Source organism: Acipenser ruthenus, chromosome 8 (assembly GCF_902713425.1).
Source record: "Acipenser ruthenus chromosome 8, fAciRut3.2 maternal haplotype, whole genome shotgun sequence".
Classification (NCBI taxonomy): Eukaryota; Metazoa; Chordata; class Actinopteri; order Acipenseriformes; family Acipenseridae; genus Acipenser; species Acipenser ruthenus.
This window is the reverse complement of record NC_081196.1, coordinates 6419091-6432536: the sequence shown is the minus strand read 5'-3', so window position 1 is coordinate 6432536 and position 13446 is coordinate 6419091. Positions and strand designations below refer to the sequence as shown.

At 39.8% G+C, this 13446-nt stretch overlaps 1 protein-coding gene across 15 annotated transcripts in view; it reads left to right on the top strand.

The window, feature by feature from the left end:
* The window catches only part of LOC117405505 (teneurin-4), a 187493-nt gene that overhangs the window by 148540 nt on the left and 25507 nt on the right, over positions 1 to 13446 (top strand). For 11 of the 15 annotated variants that reach the window (XM_059028289.1, XM_059028299.1, XM_059028302.1 and 8 more), the window contains 7 exons: positions 131 to 392; positions 1264 to 1531; positions 1975 to 2118; positions 4773 to 5022; positions 6404 to 6424; positions 9361 to 9593; positions 10349 to 10503. In XM_059028289.1, coding sequence (XP_058884272.1) covers positions 131 to 392; positions 1264 to 1531; positions 1975 to 2118; positions 4773 to 5022; positions 6404 to 6424; positions 9361 to 9593; positions 10349 to 10503 — 1333 coding nt within the window. The remainder of the gene's footprint in view (positions 1 to 130; positions 393 to 1263; positions 1532 to 1974; positions 2119 to 4772; positions 5023 to 6403; positions 6425 to 9360; positions 9594 to 10348; positions 10504 to 13446) is intronic. The other 4 variants (XM_059028304.1, XM_059028300.1, XM_059028295.1 and 1 more) reach the window with 1 other exon arrangement.

The window sequence follows — 13446 nt, the reverse complement described above, 5'->3', positions numbered from 1 at the left end:
TGTAGTTTTTAGAAAAAAAAGGCTAAAACAACAAAAAAAAACACATAACCGGCCTTTAAAGTCCTCTTGCTCACGAAAGAGAAAGCCAGTTGGACATACAGTAATAGCATGACCCTTGTCTTCTTTCCAGCTTTGATTTAGTCACCAATGGTGGGATTGCCATCACCCTACGCTTCGAACGTGCTCCCTTCATCACCCAGGAGCACACGCTGTGGTTGCCATGGGGACGCTTCTTCGTCATAGATACAATCATCATGAGGCACGAGGAGAATGATATCCCCAGCTGTGACCTCAGCAACTTTGCACGGCCCAACCCTATTGTCTCTCCAGCACCCCTGACAGCCTTCGGGGGTTCCTGCTCTGAAAGGGGTGCCATTGTCCCCGAAATTCAGGTGCTGAACTACCTTGAGTTGTACGTTGTAGAAATGATTGGGTGAAGATGGACGAGCACCCTGGTTGTTTGTTGTATTGTGTGTCTTTCTGTGGTCAGGTGTCATCATATAACCCTGATCGCACTCTGATGTTGTTGGATGCTGCTTTGCTTTCTAGTCATTTCTATCATCAGGCTCAAGAAGGTGGTATTAAGGCAATGTAAATACTTGATTGACCCTGATTATGGAACTTTCTGACTGCAAATATTCTGATTCACTCTTCGAAATTAGACTAAGTGTGTTTAACCTAACCTTCTGAACTCTGCTCAGCGGTGCCTTACAATGATGTTTTATGAAAAGTTGCAAGTGGAACGGGTTGATCTAGTCTTCTGCAGCTTATTGGGTATACCGAGTTGAGATTTGCACACCACCCTAATTGGAGGTGCAGTGTGGCAGAATGATGAAATAATTACTCAGAAAGCACGCCACATGCCAATTAGGTTCAGATACAGGCATGTAGTCATGCTGGGTTCCAAGGTTATCATTAACTCTTCATAAAGGTATAGCTTTAGTTATCTGCATGGCTGAGTTTGAACCTAATTATGGTGTTATGTGCTTCCTGACTAATGTCTTTATTTGTTTCAAATAATAGTACCTTTTTAGTGACACCTGTATTAAAATGTAGGTTTCTAAAAAAAAAAAAAAAAAAGAACCACACTGTGCTTTTTTTCCTCAATGCAAAAATATGCACTCAAAGTGAAATGTTCTTTACCTTTCACTCTCCATCAGCATGCTCAGTAATAATACCTGTAGTAAAGGACACGTTCATTTTCAGACCACACACTACAGCTATCAGCATTTCTAAAACAACCCACTGAAACTCTGTTCCCAGGCTCTGCAGGAAGAGATCAGGATCCCAGGAACTAATATGAAGCTGAGCTACCTGAGCAGCCGTACACCTGGCTACAAGTCTGTGCTGCGCATCAGCCTGACCCACTCCTCCATCCCCTTCAACCTCATGAAGATCCATCTCATGGTGTCTGTGGAGGGCCGGCTCTTCAGGAAGTGGTTCCCTGCCGCCCCGGACCTCGCCTACTACTTCATCTGGGACAAAACCGATGTCTACAGCCAAAAGGTCTACGGGCTGTCAGAGGCTTTCGGTATGTTGCACACTAATACACATTTTGATTTGGTTGGAATATATTTAAATATTACAGTTTGAAGGTCAGCTGCTGCTGTCTGTTTTTTATTTATTTTTTATGTTTTTACCACATGCATTGTTAAATGAAAATGTCCTCACATTTTGGATATCTTGATGGACGTGAAGTTTTCATTTATATATGTAAATTGATACATAATTCCAACAAGCTCATAATCCATTCCATTTTATTATGAATACTAGATACTCTGCTGAAACCTTCTTAGCCAATTGAAAGCAGTTGAATTGTTTCAAGTCTTATTCCATTTTGTGTAGGTCAGCATTTCCAACCTTTCTTAGTCATTTTAAATTGAAAGGTCTCATTTTTCCATGGTAAACCTTGTGTGCTGTATATGCTATTTCAAGGTTTTTAAGAGACTATTGGATTTTCTTTTTCTTCCCCAGTTTCAGTGGGATATGAATATGAATCATGCCCTGACCTCATCCTGTGGGAGAAGAGGACCGCTGTGCTCCAGGGTTATGAAACTGATGCGTCTAATCTTGGTGGTTGGGCACTGGACAAACACCATGCCCTCAATATTCAGAGCGGTGGGTAGATTGGTGTAGTGTTAAGTAGGACAGCTTGGATTTTAAAATAAGAACAGTCCCCACTATCCCCTTGATTAGCAGGAGGCAGAATAAAAACTGTCCCATGGAATGCAGATTGACTGCGAGAGCCACCTAGACATTATTCACAGCAACCAGAGAGAGAGAGACAGCACTGTTCCCAGCGGGAAGGATAATGTCCAGTTCCCTGGAACAGAACGTGGGAGACAGTAGGGATAATGGTTGATACAGCAGTATAATACAGTGTGCCTATAACAGAGCAAGCCTTCAAAGTGTGAATAAGAATAAAAAAATACATTACATTCACTTGATTAACCAGGTTCGTACAGTTGTGCAAAATATTGACTTTTTGATGTTGCTTGTTGCTTTGAGGTGTTTGCATAAAAGGAACAGTTTAAAGCAGAATTAATTGTGTTGTTGGTAGCGGTCACAGTGCAGCAGTTGTAATAGAGTAGTAGAGTGCTGTAGTACTTAAGGACAGTAATCCGTGAACCCGCCCGTCACATATCCACCCTGACCGTTTATCCGCCGTGATCAAGCTCTTCAGCAACGTCACTCATATACGTGTACAGTGCTAATGCAAAATGGCTACAGGAAAGCGAAAAGCGAGTTGTTCTTACAATTGAAAGTTGTTTGTATTTTGCTACTGTGTAAATTACCCGACACTAATTTAAGTGTATACAGCACTGTGGCAGGGCAGGAGCCCTCCACATGAAGAGGGTTTTTTGTGTAAATGTATACTGTAAATAGTGTGTATTTATTGTAATTAATTAATGAACTACCTGACACTCCTGGGAGAGCCTGCCTGCTGTGTGTGATTACCAGGTGTAGAATCTAATCAGCAGGTAGGTGTGTTCCAGCGGGGCGTCAGCTATAAAAAGGTTCCATTTATTCACCTCAGGGCTGCTGCAAAAACAAAGCCAACTGGGCTAAAGAAGCTGAAATTCACTGATATGTGTGTGAGTGAGGGAGAACCAGGGTTGGATACCGAAGAGTGAGTAAGCAAGTCGAAACCGCTGACAGCCGGGCGAGTAGAGTTTGATTATTATTGAACAGAGAAGATTAGTTCAGAGATTGTAGATCCCACCAAATTTTTTGTACACTGTGTTGTATGTGTTCTGTGCGCTAGCATTGCTGGTATTGTTACGTTAGCTGTTCAGTGTGTTTATATGCAAATAAATCATGTTTGCCTGTGGGGCGTATCAGCTTCAACCTCTGTCTCGATCTCCTGCCTGTCACTCAGTAGCGAATGCACGCACGGCTACCCTGTCAATTCCCTGTATCTTTCTTAACAAGGGATTTAGGGCAGCTCCCCAATAAAATCTGAATTGCTAAACAGTAATTGTGTGAATATAGTAATTGTTATAGCTGTGTATAATGGTATTTCAAACCAGATTCATTCATCTGACTTTTTACATATCCGGCCTTACTCTGGTCCCACTGCAGTCGGATATGCAATGTACTACTGTAGCACTTTTCCGTGAGCATGGAAGAAGTATGCACAACTGTGATTATGTTTTTTTAAAAATACCTGTAGCTAAATTCCCAAAATAGTATTGCTCCATCTCCGCCTTGCCAGTGTCATTAATTAACAGGATGTCAGGTTGCAATCAACACAATATGTTCTGACACCCTATCTAGTAGCTCCCCCTATTACAACTTCAAACCAGTTCCCTGACAGTACTACTTCACTGTTTCCCAGCTGTAAATGTCTGTTATGTCTGTTGGGGAGTCTTCTTTTATTGCCATAGTTCCTGACAGGAAGAAGGGTCAATCTTCCCATTGTCTGTGAATTACCTCAAGAGAACACTATCCCGTCAAAGTGAATCGTCGGCACTTGTCATGCAGGAGGCTCTATCTAGCATTTCTCAGCAAGGCTTCATCAGGCCAAATGAGCCATAGTTGTATGAAATTGCCTGAGATGTTATACTGTGACATGTTGGTAATCTCACTGCCCAGCGTTATTCCATCCTGTACAGTGTGTTGAAACCTCCTCTTGGGCCAAAACAATTTTGTAGATTGTAAAGCAGTAAACCATTGAGGCCTTTCTAGGGATGCCTGCTATATACAGTCGTGCTTAGGTGCAGTATTCTGTATTCTTCTTAAAATGCATTATGTTCTTGTTATTTAGGTTATATTATGTTTCTTTTTTTTCTATTATGTTAGTAAAACTGGCATCAAATTAATCTACTCCTTAAAAAAAACTGAATTCACAGCAGTTGCAATGTGCACATGGAACAAGTGTTAGTTCACTTGCAGCATATTGGTGGATTAGAAAATATACTTTTAAAGCTAGGTTTGCATTGTTAGTCTACCCCAAAAGTGGATTAAAGTCCAACGCTGCATCTTAGAACAGCAACAGTTAAGCATAATAATAAATAAAGTTTTTTAAAAAAATAAGACAAACTTTCCAATCCTTGCAAGGCATTTCTGGTTCAGCGGTTCTTGGTTTTGTCAGTTGAAGCTAATTTATACTTTGATGCTACTGTACTGTTGTATGTGTGTAGCTGGAATGGAGTCAGAATCTTTGCAAATGAAAAAAGAAAAACACCCAAAACTCAAATCTAAGTAGGTCTAACAGGCTGCCATAAAAAGCAATGGGGGACAAAAGACACTCTTCCTTTTCCTTTCCTCAGGCGTCCTGCACAAGGGCAACGGTGCAAACCTGTTTATCTCGCAGCAGCCCCCTGTCATCGGCAGCGTCATGGGGAATGGGAGGAAGCGCAGTATCTCCTGCCCGAGCTGCAACGGCCTGGCCGACGGAAACAAGCTCCTGGCTCCCCTCGCCCTGGCCTGCGGCTCGGACGGGAGCCTCTTCGTGGGGGATTTCAACTACGTTCGCAGGATCTTCTCCACAGGAAACGTCACCAGCGTGCTGGAGTTGAGGTAATTAGAATTAGGGTACGATGCAGGAAGTACTGTTGGATTAACTGGTGTAATAAATCTTCTTAACGGTAGTCTAGTTCATTGTGGGGGGATTGAGGCAGCTGTGTGGATAAGTTAAGAGACCTATGTACAGGTTATACAATTATATGTAGTTGTGTTTCTTACTGTATTTGCACTGCAGTAAAAATGTAGGCCCCTATTTTTACATCTAAAAGGGAGCTTATACAAATGTCTTGTGTGTACTGTACCAAGGATATGAAACCAACATCTTAATATAACTTTGCGTATGAGATTTTTTAGTGTATTTTTGTTAATAGTACAGTAGGCTAAGTGGTTATATCTGTCTCTGTTTAGAAATTTGACAATCGTTCTGTATATTTCTATTGTGGATTTAAATTCCCAAAGTTTCCTTTTTACTGAGTGTTACATTGTGTGGGCCCTATTCACAAAACATTAAGGACTGTTAAAAGGGAGGTTTTTTGTGGACTGTTTAATCTTCTTTAAAACAAAATAAAATAAAAAGTAGTTCAAAATGAGTTTATACTAAGTAAATCTCTCTAAAAACAGTAAAAAGGGGGTTTGTGAACTACAAACTTGATTAGAGTAATCAAAATGGGTTTTAAAAAAACAATCCTTCACAAAACATTCCTTAAAGAGTAAGTGGCAGGGTTCCGAAAAAATATAGCATTTTACGTCGCCACTTGTTGCTCCAATTATTTAAATAATGTACCTGTAATTTTTCTTTTTGTTGTTAACATCCTGACAAGATTTTACACTTATAAATGTAAACTCTCTCTCAAAGGTATTTTCAAGATGTCTGCTTAGTGTACTCGGGTTTGAGATCAGAGGTGTGTCTTCTCTCTGTCTGGTCACTGATGAGAGGCAAATTCCTGAAGAGACATGCCCCAGTGCGGTTTCAATCTCTCTCTCTCTCTCTCTCTCTCTCTCTCTCTCTCTCTCTCTCTCTCTCTCTCTCTCTCTCTCTCTCTCTCTCTCTCTCTCTCTCTCTCTCTCTCTCTCTCTCTCTCTCTCTCTCTCTCTCTCTCTCTCCTGATGGGGATCCTATAGATAGATAGATAGATAGATAGATAGATAGATAAAGAAATAAAAACCCTTGTCACTGCCCCAGCTTCATTGGGGTGTGTCTCTTCAGGAATACGGCTAGAAAAAAAATGTACGCCTACCGGCAGCAATCATATACTAATCATATTTGTAAGGTTTTGTGAATAGGACCCAATATCATGACCTGAATACTTCATTATTTGAAGTATTTTTATCAACACAAAATAGGAGTTCTTGCTAATTACTAATCTATATTTTTTATAACTAACATCTTCCTATTTTTCTCTTTCTCTCTCGCTGCTTTCTTGTGTTCTGTCAGAAATAAAGATTTCAGGCATAGGTAAGCCAATAATGTTAGGCATATGCATTTTCTATTTTTAGAGCTTATTGTATTGTAAGCATAAATTCTTGACTGAAATATATTGATTTTGTTTTGGAGATTAGGATAGTGTGGGTATCTGGTGAGTAAGCTGGTTTCCTGTTTTGGCAAATGTGCAAGTCCAAGCAATATGTGGTGGTAACAAAGAAAATGTCACTACAAGCTCAATACAAAGAAAACACCACCTTTTATCACTGGCTTATCTACTTTCCATGATACTGTTCTAAACCAGGGGTAGACAGCCTGGGCACTTAGGCCTGGTCCAACCATGTCCTTAAATATGAAATGAAGTGTCTGACCAGGTTCTAAAGCACTGTATTAATTAATAATACCTAACAACATTCCAGGCCTAGAGTTGCCTACCCCTCTTTTAATCAACATTATCCACTTCAAAAAAACAACATATAAAAATAAGTAAACATAGGGCGTAGTAACTGCATTACACAAGCACCTGTTAATTAATTTTAATGTCACTCACTGTAAAGAGTACCCCAAAGCTGCTAACTTTTACACTGTTTCTTCAGGAAATCAGTGATTAAAAGTTTCAGTTTATTTTGTCTTATCAGCATGTTTCTTAACTTTACCACAATGTGTGCTCTTGATCATCTGTCTGCACTCAGTACTGGAAAAAAAATAATCTCTTAAGTAGATATAGCAGCTGCTTTCCAAGACGCAAAGCATGTTGCACCAGCAAACGCTGCTGCATTAATATTAGAAGCCTTAACAACCAGACTTCTTTTGTTCACAAAAGATTGGAACATAATTTAATTAACATACAAAAGTGACCCACTTCATAACCTCGTAATCTCATTAAGGTATAAATTGGATTTACCAGATCTCTTTTTTTTATTGCAACCTGTTTATTGACAGCTGTGAAATGACATAATATTAGGGCCCCTCTCAACATGGTGCCTTTTTCCCCTACCAGCAAACTCACTGAACTATGTCGGTGCCATGTAGCTAAATTAAATAATATTCACATTGCCAGTGTGAGAAATTAAATTGAAGCTGCTTTTGAAGGTCAGATTTAGTTGTTTCGTGTTTTTTTTTTGCTATGAATAAACAGTAGCAATTTGCAAAAGGGAAATCAGTTCAAACACTCGGGAGGCGTATGCACGTATTGGGAGTGTATACATTTAGTAGTGAATCATTTTGACTTGAATTAAAATTTAAACACAGGTAACCTGGGAGCAAAGTTTATTTGGTACAGATGTGTCCAGCATTACCTCAAGGCAAAGCTATCAAGATGCAGTTTTTTTTTTGTTTTTAATAGTTAAGATATTTTGTTCTGTAGTGGACAAAACTACCACAATCAGAAGGTCACTTGTCATTCAAAAGGGAGAAAAAAACATGCTGGACTTGGGCTACCAGTGTTCTACCCTTAAACATGTGTATGTTTATAAGGTTTGACACACACACTAAGAGCCCTGCAGCACTAAGAGTCTGACAGCCTGACAAACCCCCATAGTTTTTATATCTATTTTGTCTTGTGAAGAATTGCAACCAAGTAATTTGGTAACGAGAAGTCAATGTGGCAGATTCAAGCCCAAGTCCATTCAGACTGGACAATGCAAGTTGAAGCTGCAGTGATCCACAAATGCTTAGTTTGATACTAACAGTCATTTTTAATGTCTGTATCAATCGTGTCCACTATGTGGTCTTTTTTTGCTTCACCGGACTTTGTTTTTCGTGTCAGGTTTGTTTATTTCCCCTAATAGAAGTTTAACGTGAGAGACACAGGCTTTTTCCTGTCGGAAACCTGCTTGTAATAAGTACCCTGTGTGGTTACAATGATACCATGGGAGACAAAGGTGCACCTCGCAGTATAAGCCAATGCAATACTGATAGCATCTGTCGTCAGTACTGATAGCTTTTGAACAGGCAGCTGATTGAATCTGTCTGGTAACCTTGTGCTTTTTAACCATTAAGAAAATAATAAAGAGTTATTGAGTGTCACATTTGTGATATGTCTTACTTCGCTAGTCAGGGTTATGTTTTTGCTTAAATAGGTTATTGTACATCTTGTATATTGAACGTACATACTATTTGTAGACCTGGTAATGCTTGTACATTAAGAGTTGCTGAAACGGTTCATATGTCTCTATATGAAGTTCCCTGGTGGGTTTAAATCTACCTCAGCATGAACCAAAAGCTATTTAGGTATTTTTCCATCAACAGTGCCGACTACTATGGGAATTGCATTATATTGTCACCCTATGAGAGACAATGTAATTTATGCACTGGGTCGATACTTTTACATGATGTAGATTTTACTGTTAATTTTTATTCCAGCGTTCTGCCATTGCAATATTCTTACACATTCCTTATATTAATATACTGGTATATGGTAAATGATATCAGTAAGGGCTGCCAAAGTAGCTCTGTGCTGTGGTGACCAATTTAACAGTCAAGATATGTTTCCTGAAATGTGAATCGCTGGCAATTAAATAAAATAATGTTTGCAGTTTGAATTTGCAACTTGTCCATCCTCTCCTAATTATTCATAGATGCAGTTATGTATGATGTGATACTTGATCAAGGACGTGTACAGTCCACTCTGCTCTGTGCTGGAAGTGAAGAGGAGAACTCGATCTCCTCAGTGTTCATTAGTCAAAGTGAAAAGGAGGGTTGATTAAAAATGTATGTACCTAAAAGTAACAACTTTAACAATCAATGGGGGAGAAATCTTTTAAACTCATCAAGAACACCTTTGAAGTGCATATTGAAACTAAAGCATTATTTTACTTTCAGGATTACAGCGGAGCATACATTGAGCAAGCATGTGTCTGTTTCTAAATATTTTCAGTTTAAGGCCAGCTAATGCTCCTGTTGTCTAATACGTGCTCCTGTTGAATTACACTAATATAATGTACTTAAAAGTGTTCCTTTTTTTATAGCACCACTCCGGCACACAAGTATTATTTGGCGACCAGCCCTGTCACCGGCGCTGTGTATCTGTCTGACACAAACAGCAGGAAGGTGTATAAAGTCAAATCTCTTTCGATGGTCAAAGATGTGTCCAAGAATCTGGAGGTGGTGGCGGGGACAGGGGACCAGTGCCTCCCCTTCGACGAGACCCGCTGTGGAGACGGAGGAAAAGCTGTGGAGGCCACTCTGACCAACCCCAGAGGTGAGGCATTACACACACCTGTGTCTGAAATAAGTGAACTTAATAATAATGTTTAATATGAATGTGTGCATGTACCCATCCATACTGTCTATTTGTCTTAAACCAGAACAGATCGAAATCAAAACTGTTTGTTTTTATACAACACAAATGCAAAATCACAGCAGCTGTGTGTGTGTGTGTGTGTGTGTGTGTGTGTATGTATGGGGGGCAGGGGGTAAAATATTGCTTGTCTTTTTAAAAACGGGTAATGATTTGAAGGACTTGAACAACAGTAGAGCTGATAGTAAAGCTGTCTAATTATCAACAGTTGTCATGTTCTGTGGTATTGCTTCTCATTTAAATCATGCTTAGGTAGATTTACTTAAACACTAGTCAACCCCCAACCCACAGAAGAAGTATATGTCTATATATGCCATAATTTTATTTACTTCAGTTAGTTTATGAGTTCATGTTTTGTGAATTAGACCCGTAGGACTGTATGCAGCTGAAGCTTTAATAAAGCAGTCCCGAGAACTCTGGCTTTAGGCCTTCAATACCGTACTCCATGTGGAGTTTGTGTTATTCCTAAGCCCAGGTGTGCAGACACTAAACTCAGAAGTGGGTTGGGATAGTGTGAGCAGGAGTTTTCCATTCTCTCCTGTTATTACCCTTCTGTTGCAGCTAAGCAACAAGGATTAAACGAAAAGGGACAGCGTTCAACTGTCTTCAATTCTGTCTCGCACTCACTGCGTGTAACCTTTTGCTCTTCGAATCAGGCATCACCATTGATAAGTTCGACTTGATCTACTTCGTGGACGGCACTATGATCCGCAAGATGGATCAGAACGGGATTATCTCCACGCTCCTGGGCTCCAACGACTTGACTTCAGCCAGGCCTCTCAGCTGCGATTCCGTTATGGATATCTCGCAGGTAAGCATCCCTGATGATAGCGGAAACAACCGTGCATGTATACGGAATTCAGGGACCTCTAGTCACACAGTTTGTGTGTGTGATATCAGTTCTTCCTTCGCCTGCGGTTTTACTGCATGTAGCATCTGCACTGTGCAAGGTTATTCGTGGCCCTTGGCATCGTGGTCCAGCAGGGTACCCAGCTGGTAGTGTAGCAGCTTTTTTTTTTTTTTTTTCTGTGTTCTGTGTTACAGAGGGAGGGGGGACTGAAGTGGAGAGCCTCCCGCTGTCCCAGTAGTGTTCTCACTGTGTACTTCTCCAAAACAGTCCACACAGTCTCCCAATGAAGCAGACTGTCACTGCAGGTTGCCAGCCAAATTCCCGAGGATTTAGAGAACTTGGTACACAGAGACACAGGGAATGCTTGCCGTCGAAAAAAACTGCTGTATTGTACTTTTCAAAAACCATGTTCTTGTAAAACCAGCTTTTAGGACTAATTTAAGTATTGATTTATATGATTCAGGTTGTTGTCGACTCAATCCCATTTGTTGCACTTATCTCCCACCTCCCTAAGGCTTTGTCACAATCCAATCTGTTAACTATAGCTTTTAAATCACCTGTACTCCAAAAGCAATGACCATGATTCAGGCGTTACATTGTCCGTTGTGCTGTGATTATAATTGCTGTTCTTATAACATGTGGAGTAAACACAAGTAATGTGTTACATTTAAAGTGTTACTGAACAGGCTGTAGGGTTTAAAACACAACGCATTACTTTCCCAAGCTTTCTGCTTTGTGATACATATTCTTGCAATATCTTTTTCAACATAATTGCAATTGTTTTGACATTTTTAATAACATGGGCCTGGTCATAAATCGGTTTTGACTAGTTATTTTCATTTCTCATTGGGTATGCTTTGGGACTTCCCACTGTTCATCATTTTGATTGGTTCATCTGTCCTACCTGCTGCCTCTGGCACAAGTTCAGAGGTTTATGAATGTGCCTGACAAGCCCTGTATAATCACAACATCCACTTTACAGACCCCAGTCTGGTTAGAGTGAGGATGAAAGATGTACAGAGGGCATACCTCCCATCATATGAATATTTATTTTTGTACTCAAAACGTACATAAGACATTGTCACACAGAACACTTTATAACCCAGGCAGTGAAATCTGCTGTCCGACTAAACACTGTTGTGTTGCTTAGCATGTAAAGTTCTCGCTTAAGGTTTTATTATTGGTTCTTACTCCACCCTAACCCACCAAAATTATTTTATTGATTTATTTTGGCCATTATATGGGGTTTGTCATGCATATTCATAAACATGTTCCCGCCTCCCTGAAGCTGTGCCAGAGGGAGCAGGAAGGACAGATCAAAATGCTGAACTTTGGGAGATGAGTCAGCAGCCAATGAAATATTTCTGATTGAACAGGTTGGATTTTAGCAGCCAAAGCATAAATAATGTGAAACGAACATAGCTAGTCAAAACCTGATTTATGACCAGAGATATATGAATAAAAAATACCATAGCATTCGCAATTATGTTGAAAAAGATATTGCAGGAATACGTACAACAAAGCAGGAAACTAGGGAGAGTAATGCATTGCGTTTTAAACCCTACAACCTGTTCAGTAAACCCTTTTTTGCAGATTTATTTTTTGATTACACTTTGTTGTTGTTTTGATGCAAACTCTTTCAAAGTTATTACAGTATCATTATGAGTGCCAGGCTCAAGTGACAGCTGTTACCTTTTTAGAGGGAGCGATGCCTGTTCTGGCTGCCAGCCTTGTCTTGCAGGCAGCAGCAGCTTGGGAAATATCCTTTCGTCATTTATAACGGCAAGAAAGCCCTTTCAGTCAGGTCTCTGGGGTAGCTCTGGACTAGAGGTCATGAAATATTTAACTAGCAATGTTGACAAGAAATGGGTTTTAAGAAATTGAAAATTCCCCTGTCATTCCCAAAGTAAATTCGTTTTTTGCTGCTCGCTCAAAGACTGGATATGTCTGCTGTCTGTTTGCCATTTGATATAAGGCCTGATGATATGTTTTATTATAGGAACCACACTGGTTTGATTTCCAGCTGCGCACAGCACTGTGAGTGAAGTAGTACCTTAACAAGGTTTAGCGAACATAGAACCTCAAAGTACAGTTAAAACTAAAAGCATTTACAGAAGATATATTGGATCATATTCAGTTCAGGAACAATTGGATGTGACAGATGATGTATCAGTGGAATGACTGCTTATGCCTCTTAGATCTACCAGTGTAAAACCAGTAGAAATATATTTTACAATTTAAGTTTTCTAGGTGTATGTGGACTTGACAATAAGACGCGTGTTTTGTAAACCACTCGTTGATAATTCTCTGGAAAATGGGGCAGTTCTGTAACATTACAGACAGGCATGCTAAAAGCCTTTGAATACAACTACCTACCAGAAGGTTAGGCAGTCAGTGGAAGAAGCAAACAAATTTGTAGTTTTGATAACGGGTATTCTTTATTAAATTAGAATGTAAAAACTGAGGAAGGCTAAGGTCAAATAACATTTCTCCAGGGTGATTTAATTTACTTTATAGGGATTTGAAAGTACAGGCAGCTTCCCCTTATGTCCTTGCATCCCAGCATGCATCATCGCAAGCTGTTCACTTGTTTACCATCAGAAAACAAGGTTACAATCCTCTACATCTCCCAGGTCATATTCTCTATTATCTCTTCAGCGGCTTTTCCTGTCAAGTTTGCCAATGGGGTCCCATTTAAAACAAACCTCTGGGATAGGAAATAGCTTGAGGTATCAAAGAGTGGAGAGTGAGAGTCCAATTATTGGTATTTATTTACAGTTTGCAATATCTGGTCATTTAGGAGGCTGGCAGCTTTCACAGCGTTTCTTTGGAAAGGGCATTTCATTTTATTCTAGAACTTTATCTCCAACAGTTTATTTAAATTAAGAATGAATTAACTCCAAC